Source organism: Biomphalaria glabrata, chromosome 5 (genome assembly GCF_947242115.1).
Source record: "Biomphalaria glabrata chromosome 5, xgBioGlab47.1, whole genome shotgun sequence".
Taxonomy (NCBI): Eukaryota; Metazoa; Mollusca; class Gastropoda; family Planorbidae; genus Biomphalaria; species Biomphalaria glabrata.
This window is the reverse complement of record NC_074715.1, coordinates 6148201-6173221: the sequence shown is the minus strand read 5'-3', so window position 1 is coordinate 6173221 and position 25021 is coordinate 6148201. Positions and strand designations below refer to the sequence as shown.

General features: G+C 40.2%; 1 protein-coding gene across 3 annotated transcripts in view; it reads left to right on the top strand.

Moving 5' to 3' along the window:
- Window positions 1-25021, top strand: part of LOC106052847 (homeobox-containing protein 1-like) — a 44987-nt gene that overhangs the window by 2454 nt on the left and 17512 nt on the right. For all 3 annotated transcript variants that reach the window (XM_056031336.1, XM_056031335.1, XM_056031337.1), the window contains exons 2-7: window positions 9276-9478; window positions 9749-9809; window positions 9927-10065; window positions 10169-10257; window positions 10660-10812; window positions 21905-22063. In XM_056031336.1, the coding sequence (XP_055887311.1) occupies window positions 9314-9478; window positions 9749-9809; window positions 9927-10065; window positions 10169-10257; window positions 10660-10812; window positions 21905-22063 (766 nt within the window). In that variant the 5' untranslated portion in view covers window positions 9276-9313. The remainder of the gene's footprint in view (window positions 1-9275; window positions 9479-9748; window positions 9810-9926; window positions 10066-10168; window positions 10258-10659; window positions 10813-21904; window positions 22064-25021) is intronic.

Sequence of the window (25021 nt, the reverse complement as noted above, 5' to 3'; positions counted from 1 at the left end):
AAATAACCTCCGCTCTATCCAGAGGTATCTCCCCTCTCCAGAGAGAAAGACTTCCCCCAAAAGGGGGTTGTCCTCCTCTCCATCCAAACCCAAGAATAAAAATACCAAGGTCACTGGAATAAAGGGAAACCCCTCCGGGGGGCCTACCAAGGCCAAATAGCTCCAAGTAGGTCATCTAGAATAAGCCATGGATTCCAGAATTGTACAGTGGAATTGTAGAGGCCTCAAGGCCAATTACGAGGAAATGCAGCTACTGATGGACTGTCTGCTTACAGGAAACATTTCAGCTTCCGAAGCTACCGTGCTTACAGCAAGAATGTTGAGGATGCAGAGAGAGCATCAGGTGGAGTCTGTATCCTTGTGAAGGATAGCATCCCCCATGAGAGGGTAGAACTACAGACCACACTACAGGCCGTAGCAGCTAGGATAACCCTTCACAAGGTTATCACTTGCTGCAGCCTGTATCTACCACCAGGCGCTCCATTAAACCGAACAGACATGGAGGACCTATTGAAACAACTCCCCCGGCCTTATTTAATCCTTGGGGATTTGAATGCCCATAACACCATGTGGGGATCCAACAATACCGACACAAGAGGTCGTATGCTGGAGGATATCTTCCAACATGATTTATGCATACTTAATGATGCATCACCGACCTACTTGCACCCAGGAACTGGATCACTCACATGCATTGACCTCACCGTATGCATCCCCGGACTTCTGGACGACTTTAAATGGTCAGTTAGCAAAGATCTACGGGGAAGTGATCACTTCCCAATCATCATTACTAACAATCTCCCTTCATTAGGACGACCTCAGCGGTGGAAACTGAATAAGGCCGATTGGGAACAATTCCAAAAAAGATGCTCCGAGGATATCACAGAAAATATCCTCCATGAACAGAACCCAGCTGATACCTTTGCTAGCAAGCTACTAAGTATAGCCAGGAAAGTTATACCCCTAACCTCTGCAAATCCAAAACGGCCTAGCAAACCATGGTTTGATACAGCTTGCAAAAGTGCTATTGGCGATAGGAAAAAACGACTGGCTGCATTTATAAAGAATCCTTCCCAGGAAAACCTAAAGCTATTCAGGATAGCTAGAGCAAAGGCTAGACAAACCATACGGTCAGCCAAAAGGAATTCCTGGAGAAGTTTCGTCGGCAGTCTGGATGCCAAAACTTCTGCTAGAGCGGTTTGGAAGGCAGTAAGGCGAATCAAAGGGAAAGAATCAAATGCAATAGGGCATTTGAAAAACCAAGGACGAACTGTCACGTCCCCCAGAGAAATAGCTGACTGCCTTGCATCCTCAATAGCAGAAAAATCATCCACTGCACACTACACGCCAGAGTTCCAAAAAGTCAAAACCAGGGAGTAAAGACACTCCATTGATTTCAGGTCAGAGAACAATGAAGACTACAACAAACCGTTCTCGCTTGAGGAACTGAGGGAATCGCTGGACAAGTCACATGACACAGCGCCTGGAGAAGACGAAATCCATTACCAGTTCCTCAAGCACCTTCCCGAGCCCTCATTGGCAGTCCTGCTAGGGGTCTATAACTGTGTGTGGCAAACAGGCGCTTTCCCAAACAGCTGGAGGAAAGCCACAGTTATACCGATACCTAAACCGGGAAGAGACGGCTCTGACCCAGCTAACTATCGACCAATAGCACTAACAAGCTGCATCTGCAAAACCATGGAAAGAATGATTAACAGTAGGCTGGTCTGGTACCTGGAAAGGAATAAAGTGATCTCAAACTACCAGTGCAGATTCCGGCAGGGGCGGACAACAACTGACCACCTGGTAAGGCTGGAAGCTTATATTAGAAATGCATTACTCAGAAGAGAACATCTAGTAGCTATATTCTTCGACATAGAAAAGGCCTATGACACAACCTGGAAACATTGCATTCTACGTGACCTGGCGCTTATGGGGCTTAAGGGACACCTCCCCCGTTTTGTGGAGGAATTCCTGAAAGATCGAAAATTTCAGGTTCGAGTGGGCAACTCCGCTTCTGACACTCATGACCAGGAAATGGGTTTACCCCAGGGCAGCATTCTGTCAGTCACCCTGTTCAACATTAAAATAAATAGCATCATAAATGCGCTGTCCCCTGGCATAGAGTGCTCTTTGTATGTTGATGACTTTGTCATTCTCACTTATGGGAAAAACATGAACACCTTAGAAAGAAAATTACAGTTATGTTTAAACAAAATTCAGGGTTGGGCAAACTATAATGGTTTCAAATTCTCAGACTCCAAAACAGTTAGTATGCATTTTTGTAATCTAAGGGGACTCCACCCAGACCCTGAACTATTTATTCACAAAAAGAAGATCCCTGTCGTGAAAACTACAAAATTTTTAGGCCTCACCTTAGATTCCAAATTTAATTTTCTCCCCCACATTAAGGAACTTAAGAAGAAATGCCAAAAGTCATTAAACATACTAAGAGTACTCAGCCATACGGACTGGGGAGCTGACAGAGATACCTTGCTGCTGCTCTATCGGAGTCTAATTCGATCCAAGCTAGACTATGGATCCATAATATGTGGAGCAGCAAGGAAGTCGTACCTAAAAATACTGGAACCAATACAAAACGCTGCCCTGCGTCTCTGTCTCGGCGCGTTTCGTACATCACCTATCCCAAGTCTCCATGTGTTGTGGCTTCAGTTGTTCTCCATGTTTCAGAACCATACAGTAGGACAGCCTTGACATTAGAGTTAAAGATTCTTAGTTTAGTCTTGTTTGAGATGTAAGGGGATTTCCAGGTTGGTTTTAGCTGTGTAAATGTCTGACGTGCTAGATTTATACGGCGTTTAATGTCTTCATCTGTTCCACCTGATATACTGACTACACTCCCAAGGTATATAAAATTTTCTACTTGGTCTATTGTCTGAGAATCCAATACTATGTCTCCACTTTGTTTATTGTTTACTTTAAGTACTTTAGTTTTTTGGTGGTTTATTTTGAGGCCTACTCTTTTTCCTACTTCGCTTAAAGCTGTGACCTTTTCTTGCATATCCTGTAGTCTGTGTGATAAAAGGGCTATGTCATCAGCGAATTCCAGATCTTCCAGCTTTTGTGTGAGAGTCCATTGGATTCCTTTCCCTGCGTTAGAGTAGGCTTCTTTTGTGACCCAATCCAGTACTAGAAGGAACAGGAGTGGTGAAAGAAGACATCCCTGTTTGACTCCTGTTGTGACTGGAAATTCCTCTGACAGCTTGCCACAGTGGGTTACTTGGCAGGTGAAACCATCATAAAGGTTCTTGATTATGGTTATTATTTTATTGGGGATCCCATAATGTCTCATTACAGTCCAGATAGATTCTCTGTCGACACTATCAAAAGCTTTTTCAAAGTCAACAAAAGTTGCATAGAGTGGAGATTGCCATTCGACACATTGTTCTACAATTATCCTGAGTGTAGCTATTTGGTCAGCACAAGATCTCCCTTTTCTGAATTCGGCCTGTTCTTCCCTTAGGTGTTCATCACATGCTCCCTTTATTCTGTTTAGTAGGATTCTGCTAAAAATCTTGCTTGGTACTGACAGCAAAGTGATGCCTCGCCATTTCTCACATTGTGATAGATCTCCACTCTTTGGTATTTTTATTAGCAAGCCCTTTTTCCACTCATCCGGAGGTGTTTCTGTTAACCAAATTTTGTTGAATAGTTTGTGCATTTGGTCAACTATTTCACTTCCTCTTTCTTTTAGGACTTCGGGTGGTATGTTGTCAATTCCAGCTGCTTTATCTGTCTTCATTTGTTTGAGTGCATTCCTTATTTCTTCTTTTGTTATTTCTTCCATGTTTATGTCTAGTGTTGGTCCTGCATTTAGATCTGGTGGATTTCGTGGTTTAGGTCTATTGAGCACTTCTTGAAAATATTCTTTCCATCTTTCAAGTTGTTCATTTATTGAAGAAAGTAGTTTTCTGTATTTGTCTCGGACTGGAACATTGCAATTAGCCTTTTTGGTACTGAGAAGTTTGGTGATTTTGTATAGTTGTTTTATATCTCCTTTACCTGCTGCTTCTTCTGCCTGTTCTGCCAGATTATTGTAAAATGATCGTTTGTCTTGTCTAAGCATTTTGGTGACTTTCTGTGAAACTGCTTGGTAGTCTTGTTTTGATTGTTGCTTGTGGTTTCTTGTTTTTGCTAGGTTGACTGCCTGTTTAGCGCATTTCCTTACTTCGATTAATTTCCATGTCTCGTCACTAATCCACTGTTTTTTCTTCTTAGGGTTAAGGCTTAGTACTTCATTGCTTGTTTCAGTAATAATTTCTTTGAAATTTTGCCAAGATTTATCGATGCTTTGTTTGGCCTCATCTAGTTGTAGCACAGCAAATCTATTTTGAAGGGATAGTTGGAATTCCTTTTTAATCTGGGTGTTGTTGAGCTTGTCTAGGTCAAATCTTTTCCTTTTGTTTCTTTCTGTTTTATTGCTGGCCAGCTTCATTTTTAGTTTGGCAACAACTAGGTGGTTGTCTGAGCCAATATCTGCTCCTCTTCTGTTTCGTACATCTAGTAATGTGCTTCTCCAGTTCCGCCGTATGGTAATGTGATCGATTTGATTCTCTGTTTTATTGTCTGGTGAAACCCATGTCACTTTGTGGCATTTTTTGTGGGGGAAAATGCTGCCTCCTATCACTAATTCATTAAATGTGCAGAAGTCTGCAAACATTTCTCCATTTTCGTATATGGTGCCAAGTCCATGGGTGCCCATACTTTTCTCTCTCTCTCTGTTGTCACTTCCCACTTTGGCATTCAAGTCTCCCATGACGATCAAAACATCTCTTGTAGGTATTTAGGTATTTTGTCAACTATACTTTGCAGTTGGTCATAGAATGTATTTTTGTCAGTATCACTTGCAAGGTTGGTGGGAGCATAGCACATAATGATGTGAACATTTTTGAACTTAGACAAAAATTTGGCTCTAATTATTCGTTCTGAAACTGGTTCCCATTCTAAAAGACTTTTGAAAGCTTCCTTGTTTAGTAGTAGTGCTACACCATTTTCATGTAAGTCATCTTCTTTTTCCTTTCCAGAGAAGAGAAGGGTTTCTCCTGATTGCAGTCTTGTTTCACCGAATGTGTTCCATCGAACTTCACTTATTCCCAGGATCTGTAGTTTGTAGTTGGCCATTTCCTTGGCAATTTGTGCACATCTACCTGGTTCTAGTAAAGTGCGGACATTCCATGTTCCCAAGTTAAATGCTGCCTTCTGAATAAGGAAGTGTTTCTTTTTCATTGGTTTAAGTAGAGTGGTCGGCCTCACAGGATTCGTTCGACTTTCCCTGCATAGCTTCATAAGTCTCCTTTGTGGAGCTCTACTTTCGCCTCTGACAATGTTTAGTGTTTGTGCTTTTGTTCTGGTTTCTATAACACTATTTTTTTCCATGGACAGGTTGTTAGCCTATGGCACAAACCCTGTGTCCCGGGGAGGGGGATGCACCTTTTGTCTGGCCTCTTTCCTAACAGACCTGTCCGGCTTGGTAGTACCTGCCAGGAGTGATGAGCTCCCGCCGGTATAGCTCTGAGGGTCATTGAGGCACTCAAGCTGTCACACCACGGCAAGGTATGTGCATCAGGTGACAGGTGGCCAGTGATGGTTTAGTATTAAAATATCAATTAAAATAAACAAAATCAAAGCAAAAAATCAGTCACTAAATTCCAATCCCCCCCACCCCCTGGGTGGGGGGGGGATTCTTTAGGGGTTTGGGGGCCCCTGGCTATGCCCATGCCCTGGATTCTGAGTACCGAAATTCTAGTCATTTTTTTGGGCACCACCAAATCAATTAAAATCTAGTTCTTAGTAGCTACTCAAAAGTCAAAAGGATGCACATACATCTGAACTTACTAGATCTAGATCTATAACTTGGTCCCTAATTGTTCAGTAGACTAATTAGGAGTTGATGGCCAACCATGTTCCTTGCACTATAAAGGATGTCCAATATTCTATAGCACGTTAGTCCAGAGGATTTGTTTTCATTTGCACATAATGTCAAAATGCTGATTTGTATCAACAGAGCACTAGCAGCAGCAAAAAAACAAAAATTATAAGCAGCAGAATCATGAATTAACTGCAGTTGCTAGGTCCATTGATGATTAAACTGCAGAGATGTCTCAGGCACTGAGCAGATATCTTTGAATGTTTGGTTTGTTGATTGCCATTGTATTCAAGAAGTCTTAATGGTTTTGTCCCTGTTGTTCAGAGAGACGCACTGTCTTCATCTGTCATTGTCAGTGAATACATTAAGTACAGTCTAGACATGGACAAACTATTCGTCCAAGGCTATGATGGCTTTTCCATGATGACTAGAACTGTGTTCAGGGAAGGAATTGTTAAAAATATCCAAAAGCAGCCTTTGTCCATTCTTTATCTTAAAGACCTTTTTATCAATGACCTGAATGACGTTTCAGTTATACGTAATGCTGTTAGTGTCATCAAGAAGACTATCTATTTCTTCCATAACAGTCACAAGCGAGAGCCTTGGTGATAAATTTTTTGTTTAAAACACAATGGACTGAGGCATACAAATCCTCAAGTCTTTCTGGTTTGTCTTTTAATTGTTGTCAATTATTCATCTGTTCTTGAGCAAGTTTCCCAGATATTGAAGTCTGTCCAACTTAACATTGTTAAGCTCAACATCATGTCAGCATTAATGACAAAATCAAAACCCAACTTGACCATGCTGAGGAACACTTCAGAGATGGCATCTTGAGAAAAGCAAGACTGCTTGGTACACATCAACACATCAAGAACTTGACAACAAGGCTCCAAAAATCTGGTACTTTAATAAGGGTCAAATAAAACAGCCAATATGACACAATTGGCAACACAATCAACTACTACAAAGTTAGACTGTATATCACTTTACTAAACTCATAAACTCTACTGTCTCTTTCTGGACTTGTACATTTCATTGGAGGACTGCACCGGGACCGACTTCATGGCAAACTAACAGTCCCGGTCTCAACAATCTCTCCGGTCTTGAACTGCCGCTTTCCTACACACTGTGTTTCTCATCTGCGCAGGATTATGATCAGATGACCATAACACGGGCGCTATTCATGTGCAAAGTTCATGCCAGTACTGTCCCTTGCCCTTCGATAAAGCACACTAAACTGTATTGCTGGCCTGTGTCACAAATGTCAGCTGATCACACTGACACACACAGTTAACCCTATTGCGTCGCAAATAGGGTTATAACAATACTTTTTTTTTTATTTTGACTAAACATATTTTAATTTTTTTACTTGGGTGTCACCCCCCCTAATGGGTGTCACCCAGTGCAGGCCGCATCCCCCTGTGGCACCACTCACCTAAGGGCCGGATTCAGAAAAGGAAGATATTGTGCTGACCAATAGCAACACTCAGAATAATTGTAGAGTAATGTGTCAAATGGCAATCTCCTCTTTATGCAACATTTGTTGATGTTAAAAAGGCCTTTGATAGTATTGACAGAGAATTTATCTGGGCAGTAATGAGGCTCTACTGTATCGCAAATAAAGTAATAACAATAATCAAAGACCTTTATAATGGTTTCACCTGCCAGGTAGTCCATAGTGGCAAATTGTCAGAGGAATTTCCATTCACAACATGACTCATGTTGTGAAACGGGGATGTCTTCTTTCACCATTCATGTTCCTTCTAGTATTGGATTGGGCATAAAAGAAGCTTACTCTAATTCAGGGAAAGGAATTCAATGAACTTTTACACAACAGCTGGGGGGATCTGGAATTCGCAGATGACATATTGCTCAGACTACAGGATATGCATGAAATGGTCAGTTTTAAGTGAAGTAGGAAAAAGAGTAGGCCTCAAAATAAACCACGAAAAAAACAACAACCTTAAACTTAAAGTAAACAACAAGCAAATTGGAGAACTGGATTCATAGACCAAGTAGATAGTTTTATTTACTTTAAGAGTGTAGTCATTGTATCAGGTGAAACAGATGAAGACATTAAACGTCTTATAAATCTAGTGCATCAGACATTTACACACCTAAAACCTGCCTGGAAATCTCCCCACATTTCTAACAAGACTAAAATAAGAATCTTTCTCTAATCTCAAGGAGGTCGTACTGTATGGCTCTGAAACATAGAGAACAACTGAAGCAACAAAAAAAAAAAGTACAGACCTTCATAAACAGATGTCTGAGAAATATCTTGAAAATACACTGGTATGACAAAATAGAAAAACCAAATTGTTGGAGATGGATGGACAGAGAAATTTAGAGTTGCAGATCTTAGTGAGAAAGAGGAGATGGATTGGTCACACTATTAGAAAAGATATTAACAACAGAGCTAGACAGGCCTTAGAGTGGAACCTCCTGGGCACAAGACACAGAGGAGGACCAAAAAGAATGTTGCGATGCAATGTACTAGATGAAGCAAAGATGACAGGATAGAGCTAGGAAGCCATTAAAAAGCAAATAAGAGAAAGTGTAGGGTGGCATGCTTTTACTAAGGCCCTATGTTCCACGAGGATCACACTTGAAAGATGATGATACTTTTAGTCCACATGGTCGCTTAATCTCCAAGCGTAGGTTTTCATATTTTGTGGTTTCTTAATTGTTTTTTTTAACATTATGAGATACCAGTACTGCGATGTCAATGATTATTGCAGATATTTTTATAAGTTTTTCTATAGGATCATTCAATTGAAATTTACTGTCTTGTCTGTTGAAATGCAATAGGGTAGATAGCTGGTAGAATCATGTACTTCCTGTGGTATTTTTATTAAGGTGGCATATATCTTTCTATCATATCGTATGAATAAGTTTTGCAGCTTAAGGTTAATATAACCTACCTAAGCAGATTCTGACAAAGTTAAGACGTCCTGGCATTAATGTGCTCAATTCAATCTACATTGGTCAATTACATCAAATTTAATTATAATTTCTAGTCACCATAACGTTAAAATTGGATAGCTGAAAATTTTCTTTGCAATACTTTTTTATATTGCCCATATCATCCAAACCAGTATGAAAATGTCTTTCAGATTCAGAGGAGTGTATTCAGAATTATATTGTTATAGTTAACTTAAACAAAATGTCATTGCAATAAATTTCTTATTAAATACACAAGACAAATTTAATAGCTTTTCACTTCTCTTGTTAAGCCACAGTGTAAACTTCATTATTGTAAACTATCAAATGACTGGACTGACATAGCAGGAACAATAATCTAGATACTCTTTTATTAACCAGAATTTTTTTTACCAGATATTGAAATATTGCTTCTTGCTAATTCTCTGTTTATTTATATTTTAAGATCAAATAAAAAAAACTAATAAACAAACTGCAAAGCCAATGCATTCTTCTAGTAGTTTTACTGTAGAACAAATTGAGCTGATCAGAAGACTTAGAAATAGTGGAATAACTGCTGAACAGATTCTACAAGTATTTCAGTCTTATGATAGATTAGATCAAGAGCTTGGTGACTTGTATTATCTTCCAGAGAACAAAAGTACTCAAGTAAGAATCTTTTTATTTTAGTGAGCATACATTATTACTTTACTTTAAAAAAAAAATTGTATTGCATAGAACAAAAAGGATTGTATGAAGCAAGGTAGATCTTGATCTTGTTTTTAAGATATAGCCAAATAGGCCAACTCCTGATAATTTGATGTGTTTTATTGCTTCTTCCCTTTTAACATATTATCTTGATAGTATATTGGATTATTTCATTGACCTTATTTGTTCCAATAGTTTTAAAAATGGTTTTAATATTTGGATCCTGTTTAGAATTTTGGACACATAAAATCTGCTGAAGTGACAAAAAATCCTCAATCAAGTCAACATTTAGGTAATACACCCACTGATGTTTTGTGTTCATCTTTAAACTTTTTTTTTTCAAATATTTATAAACCATTTTATACATATTGCAGTATAACCAATCAAATATTGACACTGTGTTTTCTAGATCATTCAAGATCCAATCAAATCAAGATAAAAAGTAGCACTAGTATTTTTTATAGACCTTCTTCTCAAGAATCTAATCAACTAGTGAAATCAGTAGAATCAAAAACACTACCAGACAAATACATTGTATTTCTGTTGAGGTAAATTGTAACAAAAAAAAGATATTTATCTTTATGGTAACTTTCAAATGTCATATTGAAAAATGTTAAGTTGCTTTTTTTTTTAATTAATTAATATTTTTAGTCAAACTAAAGAAAACTTGTTGGGATTGATGCAGAGATGCTTATCATCACAGACATCTTCTGACTTAAAGCAGCAAGTTATGGAGTTAGGTAAACTGGATTATATTTTGTATGTGAAAAGGTTGATGTCACAACATTTAGAATATTATAATTATTTCATCACTTAAGTTATATTTACTTTATTTAATCAGTAATTTAATTGTATTTAATAGTCTGCCTAATCAGTTAATTATACATTTCCATTGTTACTTCTAGATCAAAAACTAAGGTATTTTGTTACTTTTAACTAATTATCTAAGAATTTAAAATAAATTTTGTTTACTAAAACCTCAAGCTAGCTTTTTTAATTTTATTTTTATAACTCTCTGTGTTGTAAGAAATTAATAAAGAATGAAATCTAAAAACAAGCACTAATTAGAAAATAAAAACGAATTGACTAAATATGATCATTTTACTAATATTTCCATTAAATTTAAAAGATATTTTTTGCAGGTGTTGGAGACCTGCACTTCCATTTGTTTCTGTCAGGTGAACTTCAGTCTATTGGTTCAAATGTAAGACAAAAACTTCTAGAATGGTTTGTTGAAAAGTTAAAACAGACTGATTGGTTTCTAGAGGAGTTCCCCCATCTCTGCAGTTATCAAGGTGAATACAACTTTTTCCAATTTTTACATTAACAGTTGCAAAAATTAGGTCAGGATGTAAAATGGAATTGTATAGACCTTATGGCCTATTATAAGGAAGTGCATGTACTGGTAGACCAAGTCACCAGTGGATTTTTTTAAAGGAAAATTTTCCTGAGGAATACTGATGTATTAAATTTTGGAATATATCACTTTTAGTAAAATAGTAATAAGATAATGTGCTGCTACAGACCAAGGAGTTCAGATATTATTGCATAAAACATTTACTTGTAGCCACTACTCCCAGTCATGACATTCAATGTGACAGACCGTCCCGAGACATGACGTTAAACTGCGCTCCTCTTTCCTTAGCACTTTTGGAGCTCAAAAGTGCCCTACTTCTTTTCTATCATTGTGTCTGCCTCCTCTTTTCCTAAGTCTGCCTTCATTGATCATCACTCTGTCTCCTTATCTCTAAATATCTCACTACGTCCTAGACCAGTCCGTTTGCCGTGGACTGCGACGGGTAAGGGGGGATAAAGAGATCCTGGTGTTTGAGTGGTGGCTATCTGTGGATAAACCACCACAACACAATACTTTGGCTCCAAGTTCCCCTAGACCTGAGGCCCAGATGGCCCGCTCTGGGTCAACCGGCTGGTCATGCCGAGCTACCAGCATAGGTCGATGCTGGAGGGTCAATCAGGGAGCTGCTGTATCGGACACATGTCCGATGCAGCAGCTGACTGAGTATAGCACCTGTGTAGCCCTGGCGGGCTCATTCTGGACATCCGAATGGAACGTCCCCTTGTTGGACTCGATGCCGGGTGGGGAGCACAGGTGCCGAACTAACAAGAAAATATATATGGATAAAAAAACCCCAATAAACTACTTGCCCCAGATTTAAGTCTGGGCAAGAGACGACATATTGAGGCAAAAAAGGAGGAGGCCACAAAAACTGTACTGGCCATCATTTTTGGTGGTCAGGTGCACAGAGGAGGGGAAAAGCCTGACAAAGCTGAGCCCTTTTATTATCTATAACGACAAAACAATGGAACTCCTTGTAGAAGTAGACAGCAAGACACACTCTGATGGGCTTTTAAGATGCAGAAGACTCTGTGATCTCCAAGTGGAAGTCATGCCACACAAGAGTCTGAACACCAGCAGAGGTGTAATCAGCTCTAGGGACCTACTGGAATGTTCCGAGAAGGAAATAGTGGAGGGCATTGAAGGAGTCACCCATGCCCGGCGCATTACCAGGCGCAGGGAGGGTGAGGAGGTCAAAACCGCCACTATTATCCTCACATTCGGAACTAGGACACCGCCAGAGTATGTGAAGGCAGGATACCTACGAGTTCCAGTGAGGCCCTACATACCTAACCCCATGAGGTGCTTCAAGTGCCAGGGTTATGGACACGGCGCGGCAAGAGGAACACTGTGTGTGCCAGATGTGCTGGAGAGGGTCATGAGGACAAGGGCTGCACAGCCCAGTTCAAATGCCCAAACTGTCAAGCTGGCCACTCAGCCTACTCCAAGGACTGCCCTGTGTGGAAACAGGAGGTTGCCGTGCAGGAGTACAAGGCAAGAAACGGATGTACCTTTAGCCAGGCGAAATCGGCTGTACTGGCCCTACCCAAGGGCCAATTCGACTTGACAAAGACCTACGCCCAGGCTGTTGCTAAGAAAGGAAGATCCATAGCCACACAGACGGACACATTGACCCCACCACCCCCTCCTCCTCCCCCAACTCAGAAGAAAACACCGCCAAAGAACACACCTCTGAAGAAACAAGAAAGCCCTGTTGTCATGCTAAAGAACAGGTTCTCTGTGCTCGCTGATGAGAGCATGGAGACTGGGCAGCATGTCAAAACCAATACTCCGGGAGAACCCGGAGACATCATGTCTGACACAGGTTCTCCTCAGAGAACCCAGCCAGACACCCCAACCTCTACCGAGTTAGAGGTTGACCAACTCCCTAAGGGGAGAAATCAAAGCGGAGAGGATGCCCGAGGTGAGAGAGGAGGAAATAACCTCCGCTCTAACCAGAGGGATCTCCCCTCTCCAGAGAGAAAGACTTCCCCCAAAAGGGGGTTGTCCTCCTCTCCATCCAAACCCAAGAATAAAAATACCAAGGTCACTGGAATAAAGGGAAACCCCTCCGGGGGGCCTCCCAAGGCCAAATAGCTCCAAGTAGGTCATCTAGAATAAGCCATGGATTCCAGAATTGTACAGTGGAATTGTAGAGGCCTCAAGGCCAATTACGAGGAAATGCAGCTACTGATGGACTCTGAGACTCCTGTAGCTGTCTGCTTACAGGAAACATTTCTGAAAGATTGCATCAGCTTCCGAAGCTACCGAGCTTACACCAAGAATGTTGAGGATGCAGAGAGAGCATCAGGTGGAGTCTGTATCCTTGTGAAGGATAGCATCCCCCATGAGAGGGTAGAACTACAGACCACACTACAGGCCGTAGCAGCTAGGATAACCCTTCACAGGGTTATCACTTGCTGCATCCTGTATCTACCACCAGGCGCCCCATTAAACCGAACACACATGGAGGAACTATTGAAACAACTCCCCCGGCCTTATTTAATCCTTGGGGATTTCAACGCCCATAACATGATATGGGGATCCAACAATACCGACACAAGAGGTCGTATGCTGGAGGATATCTTCCTCCAACATGCTTTATGTATACTTAATGATGCATCACCGACCTACTGGCACCCAGGAACTGGATCACTCACATGCATTGACCTCACCGTATGAGTCCCCGGACTTCTGGACGACTTTAAATGGTCAGTTAGCAATGATCTACGGGGAAGTGATCACTTCCCAATCATCATTACTAATAATCTCCCTTCATTGGGACGACCTCAGCGGTGGAAACTGAATAAGGCCGATTGGGAACAATTCCAAAAAAGATGCTCAGAGGATATCACAGAAAATATTCTCGATGAACAGAATCCAGCTGAAACCTTTGCTAGCAAGCTACTAAGTATAGCCAAGAACGTTGTACCCCTAACCTCTGCAAATCCAAAACGGCCTAGCAAACCATGGTTTGATACAGCTTGCAAAAGTGGTATTGGCGATAGGAAAAAACGACTGGCTGCATTTTTAAAGAATCCTTCCCAGGAAAACCTAAAGCTATTCAGGATAGCTAGAGCAAAGGCTAGACAAACCATACGGTCAGCCAAAAGGAATTCCTGGAGAAGTTTCGTCGGCAGTCTGGATGCCAAAACTTCTGCTAGAGCGGTTTGGAAGGCAGTAAGGCGAATCAAAGGAAAAGAATCAAACGCAATAGGGCATTTGAAAAACCAAGGACGAACTGTCACGTCCCCCAGAGAAATAGCTGACTGCCTTGCATCCTCAATAGCAGAAAAATCATCCACTGCACACTACACGCCAAAAAGTCAAAACCAAGGAGGAAAGACACCCCATTGATTTCAGGTCAGAGAACAATGAAAACTACAACAAACCATTCTCACTTGAGGAACTGAGGGAATCGCTGGACAAGTCACATGACACAGCGCCTGGAGAAGACGAAATCCATTACCAGTTCCTCAAGCACCTTCCCGAACCCTCATTGGCAGTCCTGCTAGGGGTCTATAACTGTGTGTGGCAAACAGGCGCTTTCCCAAACAGCTGGAGGAAAGCCACAGTTATACCGATACCTAAACCGGGAAGAGACGGCTCTGACCCAGCTAACTATCGACCAATAGCACTAACAAGCTGCATCTGCAAAACCATGGAAAGAATGATTAACAGTAGGCTGGTCTGGTACCTGGAAAGGAATAAAGTGATCTCCAACTACCAGTGCGGATTCTGGCAGGGGCGGACAACAACTGACCACCTGGTAAGGCTGAAAGCTTATATTAGAAATGCATTACTCAGAAGAGAACATCTAGTAGCTGTATTCTTTGATATAGAAAAGGCCTATGACACAACCTGGAAACATTGCATTCTACGTGACCTGGAGCTTATGGGGCGTAAGGGACACCTCCCCCGTTTTGTGGGGGAATTCCTGAAAGATAGAAAATTTCAGGTTCGAGTGGGCAATTCCGCTTCTGACACTCATGACCAGGAAATGGGTGTACCCCAGGGCAGCATTCTGTCAGTCACCCTGTTCAACATTAAAATAAATAGCATCATAAATGCGCTGTCCCCTGGCATAGAGTGCTCTTTGTATGTTGATGACTTTGTCATTTTTACTTATGGGAAAAACATGAACACCTTAGAAAGAAAATTACAGTTATGTTAAAACAAATTTCAGGGTTGGGCAAACGATAATGGTTTTAAATTTTCAGACTCTAAAACAGTTAGTATGCATTTTTGTAATCTAAGGGGACTCCACCCAGACCCTGAACTATTTATACACAAAAAGAAGATCCCTGTCGTGAAAACTACAAAATTTTTAGGCCTCACCTTAGATTCCAAATTTAATTTTCTCCCCCACATTAAGGAACTTAAGAAGAAATGCCAAAAGTCATTAAACATACTTAGAGTACTCAGCCATACGGACTGGGGAGCTGACAGAGATACCTTGCTGCTGCTTTATCTGAGTCTAATTCGATCCAAGATAGACTACGGATCCATAAAATATGGAGCAGCAAGGAAGTCTTAACTAAAAATACTGGAACTAATACAAAATGCTGCCCTGCGTCTCTGTCTCGGCGCGTTTCGTACATCACCTATCCCAAGTCTCCATATGGAGGCTGGAGAACTCCCCATGGATATAAGAATGAAAAAGCTTGCAATGCAGTATATAGTCAAGCTAAAATCCAACCCCACGAACCCTGCTTTCGACTCCATATTTAACCCCACAGTAGAATTATACAATCGAAGGCCTAACGTCATACAGCCGTTGGGCCTTCGAATGAGAGAACCCATCCAAAATTTAACCCCACCCATTGACCAAATCTCTAAAATAGAAACCCCTCAGAATTCTCCTTGGCTAATGAATAAACCCAAATTAAATTTATCCCTCCTTAATTTCAAAAAAGAAAATACAGACCCAAGCATTCTACAAGTCCACTTTAGGGAACTGCAGGAGAGCTACGGAGATTTTGGCACCATCTACACAGACGGATCCAAAATGGATGGAAAGGTCGCATGTGCCTGCTCCTTTCAGAACAAAACAATCTCCCGTAGACTCCCCGATGGCTGCTCCATATTTATGGCCGAATTGCATGCGATATCGCTTGCACTTATGGCTGTTAAGCATCAGAAAGGAGGAAATTTATAATCTGCTCCGACTCCAAATGCAAGCTTTGGGGCGGATGAAGACTGACATCCCATTGGTACATAAGAGCCTGAAGCTGTTGGACCAAATAACAGCCGACCGTAGGGATGTCACCTTCATCTGGGTCCCCTCCCATGTTGGCATTGAGGGAAACGAAGCCGCAGACAGAGAAGCAAAGAGAGCCCTAAATCATGCGGTGTCAGGAACCCAAATTCCCTACTCGGACCTGAGACAAAGTATTGCCTCTGCCACCTATCGAGAGTGGCAGAACCGATGGGAGGCTGAGACTCACAGTAAACTCAGGCAGATTGTGGCGGATGTCAGGTGGCGGCTCACATCTAAGGGTCTGACAAGGCGTGGTAGCACGACCATGTCCAGACTTAGGATTGGCCACACCTACATCACGCACTCTTTTGTGCTGAAGAGAGAGGAGCCCCCACTTTGTGAGTACTGTGACTCTCGCCTCACCGTGGAACATATCCTCGTTGATTGCCCTAGATACCAGGATGTCAGGGAGAAATATTTTAGAGCCACTAATTTAAAAGCACTATTTGATAATGTTGACTCTGGGAAGGTACTGGGCTTTATCCGGGAAGTGGGGCTATCTACGAAGATCTGATTTATGAGTTTGTGGACATGTACTATTTGCATTAGATTTTTACTAAATAATTAAATTTTTACTACCTTTACTATTTTAACTGTAAATAGACCTTGATTTTAATGATATGACTGTCTAGAATCTGGCCATTGTTGTTTAGAGAGAGAGTAGTCCTTAAGGGACTGCAGGCACGACATGGCCTAAATTGTGCCGATGTGCCTCAAATAAAAAATCAGAATGTGACAATGTTTTTAACAGCTACTTTGGCTCTACATAAAATGCCCAAAACACAATGTGGGTGGGAGGTCTACAAACTCAAAGAAATGTATGATTTATGGATATTGAATAATTTGATAAGGATTTGGTTCTTGCACCTGTATTGACCTCGCTATTTGCATTCTTTCCAATACTATCTGATGACTACAGGTTGTCTGTGAGCTTATTATATTGACTAATAATCACCCTGTGCTGAAAGTTAATTGATACATTTTAAGATGCCTCCAGGATGTTTTGAAGAAAGATTGCTTGGACTAGCTAGGAGTTTTAAAAAACTTCACTGAAGTGAGCAAGATATGGTTTATTTACAAATTTTTTGCAAAGTGTGTTTTTCTTGATCTTTCACGTGTGGCTCAAATATTGGGTCCGTGGAACAGTTTTCACTTATAGGAGAAGAGGCGAAGGCGAATAACTGTTGCCTAAACCAGTAAGCTTCTGACAGGAAGGGTTCATTAGCCAGGGTCGGCTACCCAACTCTGAATTCAAACCTCTGTTGCCTTGTAGCTATATCCAATCACAGAAAAAGCGTCGGGAGTCAACCCTGAGGAAAAATTATAAGCCGGTAACCCTTAGTTTGAGGCACACTGCGCTACACTCTGTCAGAGCCTGTAACACTGCTGATTCCAAACTGTATATAATCAATGCTGTACAATGTACATTTCTTTTTGTTAAACATGTAGACAAAATTAAGATATTTTAGTTTATGAAATAATTACATTAATGGGATGTGAAAAATAAAGTCACGACCTGCTTATATGAAATCCATTATTGTAGACCCCCGTGGACATCTCATAGACCCCCAAGTTATTTGTTCACTTTCATAGACCCCTTGGAAGTCTTTGTAGACCCCTGGGAATCTATATAGACCACTTTGGAATCACTGAGGTAGATTGATTTCTTAAATCTCTGCTGGCAAACATGAAAATCCCAGAAGACTGGAAAAAAAGGAGTGATCATTACACTTTTGAAAAAATGCACATGACAGTATAGATAGAGGAGAACTCAAAATGGGCCTCAAGACAAACTTCAGACAGAACATGAACAGGTACAAAATTTTACATACCTAGGCAGCATCTTTATACAAAAAATTGGGATGCCTATCATGATGCTGTATACCAAATAATATAAGCATAGGCCATCTTTCAAAGATTATGGCCTATATAGACATGCAAAGCAATTGGCTTAAAGATGAAGATTCAGCTGTTTAACAATCCTCATCCAAAAGTGATCAGACATGGATGTCTTTTACAAAAATCAAAAGAAGGCTAATTGTGGCTCAGCATTAATGTTTAAAATGGATATTAATATTAAGTCAGATAAAGTGATCAGTAGCTGACCAAGAGAAATTCTGTGTCCAACGAACACTTAACAAAGTTTTGACCAAAAGTTACTTGAGGTTTGTGGGACATTTCCTTAGATTAAAAGAAACACATTGTGGAAGGGTCCCTGTGGTGATTACTGCTCAAACTTCCAAGCCGAAATTGAGGCAATTACCATAGCACTCCAGACAGTGGAAAACAAATTATATGAAGGAGTGCAACCACCATCAGATATTGTTGTCTTTACAGACTCCCAATCTACTCTGCAAGCACTTAACAGCAGCACCTCAAACAGCCCAAGAGAGTTGACAACACTCATTGTGATAATCCACCAGATGATATCAAAATTAAATATCAATATTACACTACAGTGGATCCCTGGACACATTGGCATCATGGGAAATGAAAAGGCAGATAAGCTATCAAAGGCAGGTTCATCTATGGAACAACCAGACAGACCTGTTAACTACCTTACCCTAAGGTCAATGTTAGTCAACAATCACAAAGAGGAGTGGCTTAACCAATGGGCATCAGGAAACACAGGCAGAGCCATGTACAGAGAAATGACTACGCCTAACAAATTGGACAGTATTAACTTCCTCCCCCGCAAAGAACAATCTACAAAATTCCAACTAAGAACAGGACACACACCACTATTAAATTACCACCTGAACAAAATAAACTCCACACAACTACCCCTTTGCAGACATTGCGCCCACCCCTTTGAAACCGTAAACCATATCCTCTTTGAATGCCCCTCCCTAATCCACCTTAGGCAGACCCTACTTCCACTACAGCCCAACATAACCAACACCCTGTACGGCAGTGCTGAACAGCTGAAGAAAACAGCACACTTTTTTTCCTTGGCACAGTCTGCAAAAGAGCTCACAGCTCAGCAGCAATAAAGCTGGCTAGAAGAAGAAGAAGAAGAAGGAAGGGTCTAAGTCTAAGATATCACATCTCCATCTCCAAAAGATATGCTGACTGCTTTGCATTTTCAATGGTAGACCAATATTCCATAATTCCAGAGATAAAAGTTGGTGAGGATAGAAATGCCATTAATTTCAATGCAGGTTATAGTGGAGATTAAATTCTTTCGAACATTATAAGCACAGTTGCCTCCATTTTATTCTTTAATTTTATAGCTCCATAATGATTAGACCTAGCTAGGAAAAAGCTGAAAGTGTATGTAAACTCCTCATCCATTTGATGATAAAAATAGATATGTTGTAATGTATTACAAAGCACTCTGGGATCCAAAAATTTTGATGGGGGGAGGCAATTTTTGTATAGCCGGGGGGTCCCCCTGTAATGAACCCCCCCCCCACGCCCCCCTCCAGGGGGCGAGGGTCGGAATTTAGCGACTAATTTTTTGGTTTGATTTTGTTAATCTTAGGAGATATTTTAATACTAAACCATCACTTGCCCCAGTGCAGCCAAGGGGGTTTTGGATTAAATCCCCCTCTTCTATAAAACAAAACAAAAATAATGTAAACGACAATTCCCAAACTCCAAGGGCATAGCTAAGGGGGTTTTGATTTTAACCCCCCTCTTCAATACCAAAAATGATGTTTGGCGGCGAGCAATGTGAGCTCCCTTCCAGACTGCCTTACTTGCAAGGGCAAAGAGTCTACAATTTTTCCACTTACTCTAGGAAGAACCTATTCTAGGGTACAATAAACGTCTTCCGAAAGAATGAAGGGTCAGAAAGTAATAAAGATTAATTATGTATACACACGCACATACACACACATATAATATATATATATATATATATTCTGTGGCATTTTACGTCTCGTGAGACGATCTTTTCCCTTTGCAACTTCTTGTGAATAAAGAGGCCAATCCTTGATGCAAAGCTGCAGTTGCAGGTTGGGCATATGTAATCACTAGGCGCTGTTGCAATTTAAATAAATATAAACCCTAAGTAACCCTAGTAAACCCTAAGCCCCCACAGCAAGCATTTCTTACATTCTTAGATGCACAAACGCATTCTCTTGAGTATAGCTCAATGTGTTGCTCATTGCCTCGTCACAGATCTGTGTTCAGGCTACTATAACTCTTGGTGTCACTACAGCTCACCATCCATGCTTATAAAAAAAAGGCAGGTTAAATTAAGTAAAGTAAACTAAGAACTAAGGGAGTTTCATGGGCAGATACTAAAGTGTGAGTGACAATCAATGCACAGTAAGTATGTATGTCTTTATTTAGCATATTCATTGTAAGTTTATCTTGATTTTTAGGAAGACTTCTGTTTGTAGACCTGTTTTGATCTGCACAGGACGTCTACTGAATAGGTTGTTTTAACATTTAACACACACAAACAAAATTTGGCTGACAAATATTAAAATGCATAATTTTTAAGAACTCCCTTTTGAATAATGTTTTTACTTGATCAATAATCAAAAATATGAATGTATAGGTCTAACTACATTGCAAATACAAGTGATATTGTTTTCCCTAGAAAAAAAATATTTTCAAGAATAATAAAGTTAACTGTTGATAGTCATTAAGTTTTGTTTTTTTGTGTACCGGTATGCTAGATGTCTGATACATGATGATACATAATTTGACTGATTGAAATAAAATGGCAACATAGAAAACTAGTAAAAGTTTAAGCAGTACTTTCAGATCTATACAATAGCACGTGGAATGGATACTAGAAGAAAACAAGTTCAGTTATTGCTTGTGATTGGTCAGGAAGCAGTGTAAGTTTTTAACACTTCCACTGGACAGACTTAGTACTTACTTAGGTCTTCTCGTGCCGTTCTGCGCTTTGGGCGGCAAGCTGTCTCCACAAAGATCTGTCACTGGCAAAGTCTGAAGCTTTCTCCCACCTGGTGTCCACCATGAGGTCCTCCATGAAGGTGTGGCGCCAAGTTATACGAGGTCATCCCTGTTTGCGCTTTACTTGTATTGGCCTCCATGTCATCACAACTCTTGATATGTGTAATTCATTTTGTCGAAGAACATGTTCCGTAAACCTCATGTGACACTCTGTCACAACCTTACTAAGATGTTCGACTCCCAGTTCGGCATAGGATTTCCTTGTTTGAGACCCGGTCTGTGTAACTGTCTCCCAAAATCCGTCTCAGCCATTTTTGTTGAGCCACATTTAGTCTTTTCTCTATTTTGACAGATGACTTCAATGTCTTTTTCTAGTTGTGTTGACGGCCTGGAAATGTTTGTTTGTTTGTTTTTAAAATGTTTTACATGTTTCGGATGTTCCTTCAGAGTTGAAAATAATTACTTCCTAGTCCAAACCTCCCGCAGGACAACGGGGGATGGGAGCAGGCAGGGTTTGAACCCTGGACCATCGATAAATATGAACGACAGTCCAGCGCGCAAACCGCACGACCAGGCAGCCATCCAAGCTGAAAGCTGTTGTATGTTATGCTATCATAAAATTGTTTGTGTTGAACAGATTGTTATGGTTGAGACAACTTATATCTCACCTTGATCGTGGTTGATACCTGTTCAATCTGAGCTTGTCTTTTCAGTGCTTTCAGGATTACTTCTCTTACATTGTCCCTCATTTAACTTCCAGAAAAAAAGATTAACTAGGTGTATGGTAATTCCTTATACAGTATAGGTGCCCCCTCCTCCACAGCATAGTCAAATGACCTTATAAAAGAAAAATATTTTCTTCTATAGAACTTAATTGTTGTTATCATCATTTCAGATGCTCTTGATGTTCACTTCATTCCAAAAAGAGAAAGATTTACTTTTAAGGAAAAACATTTATATATTTTGGAACTCTTTTTTAAAAGAGGCCAGTATCCCACTCAAGAAGAAAAAGAACAAATTGCCAATGAATGTAATGTAGCCATGGCCAGTGAAGGTAATGTGTAGAAACCAAATAATAGAATTATTAGTCTGTAAGCCCTTTTTACAAAGCCTATATCAACTTACTCTGTTTATCTTTCTGTCTGGTAACAAGTTTGTACACATTACACATTATTTCTCTCAAACCCATTCTCGGATCAAGTTGAAAATTTGCACAAATATTCATTGGCATAAACAAGAGATGAATCATTGAAAAAAAATTAACCAATTAGTCAATAAATTGACTTAATCTTGTGAACTCCCAGGGAAACACAGCTTTCCACCTTAGCAGCTTTCTTCAAGTCGATTAATTTCTGAAAATTAATTTTTTTGTTTGATACCAACAAATGAAATTACTCCTTCAGTATTCACAGTTATGGCTGAATATATAGGGTTTCATCCCCTTAGATAATTGAACACGTTATTTCTCCCACACCCTTTCTCTGATCAAGTTGAAACTTTAAGTTTTAAAAATATAAATGTGTAAACAAAAGTACAAGGAAATTTATTGCTTAACACAAACTTAAAAGCAACCTTACGAGTCATCTTTCAACCTGGATATTTTGTCACATCTAATGTAGACAAGCCATTGACCACCTTGGGTCTATTTAAGTTTACTTTTCCACTTCTTTGCCTGTCTTTTTTTTTTGGGCCTCAAGTGTGTGTCCCACTGCTTTCGTGAGCTCTCTTTCAGAGACCAACTGCTGTCAGCTACTTTTTCTATGCCAGTGAGGTCAAAATGGCCCATGGGGGGTCTCCTCTGTTACACCATCCTACTTTAAGCTTTCTAAAAAAAAATCACATTTTGCATGCAGTGCAGTCATTTCCCATTCAGGATTAGTGTCCATCCCAGTGCAGCTGTTGAATGGTTAGTAGTGCTTCTATACTGTCCACACTGGACTCCAGCGGAACATGGTTTATTGTAAGGTAGTCTTGCCAGCTAAGGCATCATTGATGGAAGCATTCTAGGATCCATAGTAATAGAGCACTCATGTTTCAAGGATCCATAGTAATAGAGCACTCATGTTTCAAAAGTGTGGAAAACCACAGCTTTATAAGCATTGATTTTTTTTGGTAGGTGTATTCTGCCATATGCTCCATTGGGGGCAACCAAAAGCACTGTTAGTATTAGGCAGTCAGTTGTCTATTTTTCTTAGACAGTTGTGCATTGCTGCCAAGGTACGCAAAGTAGTTGACAACATTGAGGTGGCCATTCACAATAATTTGTGGAGCTATGTTGGCTCCATTTGGAAATTTTTGAGGTTGATAAAAAGACCATGAGGCAGCAGCCTCAAAAAATTGACGGCAAGTTAAAATTCCAGCTCTGTTTTTGCAAGAAAGGCCCAATCATTTACATAGAGAAGTTCAATTGCAGTTGTCTCTTTAAGTTTGGGAGATTAATTACCATAAGTTAAGTATGCTGCTGTTAGTGCAAACTTGATGTAGATGCCAGCATGCTGTGGTCGCCTCACTTCATTTGGCTTTGCTCCAAAGAATATTGTGAAAAGTGTTGATTAAAGTACATGCCCCTGCTTAACACAATTCTCTATAAAGTAATCAGCTGATAAGTCGCTATTGTACCCAATTTGACCTTTTTGACACTCATGCAGCTGCTTGAGAACATAGAAAAATCTTGGGGAGCATTCAAGCAAAGATAAAATCCTTTACATATCATGACTCACTGAGTTTGGTGAAATTAATAGAATGAACATACAAATCCAGGTTCTGTTTCCTTCATTTTTCCTGCATCTGACCCAAAACAAATGTCGTTTCCGATATATTTCTACCAGCTCAAAAATCATATTTTCTTTCAGAGAGCATATTTCCTTCTAAGGAGTTTGTCATTTAGTTAATGAGTATTCTGGTTAAAATTGTATTGTGACAGTATTAGTAAAGTAATGCCATAATAATAATGTGGGAAGCGTGGTCAGAGGCCAAGTGCGGTTGAACTTGGCTTGGCTTGGATACCTAGAAGGGGGTTCGAGGTTCAACACCCTACTCGGGCAGAGTTGTGTTTACTGAGCGCCTAAAGCAGTGTTTCTCAAACTGTGTGCCGCCGAAGATTTGCAGATGTGCCGCGGGAGTTTTCAGAACGCCATACGTGCAGCGTTACACAGGTCTACCTAATATAAAATTTTTATTTAATGTTGTGACGACATCCCCACTTGTAATGACCAGTAATAGTAGTCCGCACTGTCCCATTTTCTCTGCCCTGCTAAATCGGATCATTCCATTTCGACGGAAAGGGGTGTTAGCCATTTAGGTTATTAAATTTTCCACTATACTTTTATTATTATGCTGACTAAAATTTAGGCCGCCTAAGCAGACGCACAGCAATTTTGAATTGGTAACAATATTAATAAGCGATGCGTTTCATGTAAATGTTTTAGGTATATGCTAATAATAACAAATTATCAATAAGCATTATTCATTGTTATCCATGGAGAAATACGTTAGCAAGAATGAAACTGCAAAAGCGTTAAATGAAAAGCAAGGAACCAAACAAAGTACAAAGAAGATTACAATGGATATTTTTTCATATCTTCTTGACCTGAAGATGCTCCATTGCTTTTCTGTATGATCTGCAGTGCAACTCTGTCGAATGAGGCACTTGTTCCAAGCAAATTGAAGAGCAACTTGGAAACAAAACATCCAGCTGTAAAAACGCAACCTAAGGAATACTTTGAAAACATCAGGGCTCAACAAAATAAACAAGCTAACAAACTTACGAACTACCTAAAGCTGCCAGAAAAGGGATTGATTGCAAGTTATAAGGTTGCTCAGTTATTAGCAAAGTGCAAGAACACACACACAGAGGCTGCATCTGTCATTGCACCAGCTTTAGCAATTGTTGTTGAAACTATTCTAGGACCCAATGCTGCAGAAAAAGCAAGTTTTTTTTTTTGAAAATCCAAATGTATTAGTTGTTTGCTGCATGATCTTCAGAGAAGCTCTTGCCTTCAAGTCTTTGCCA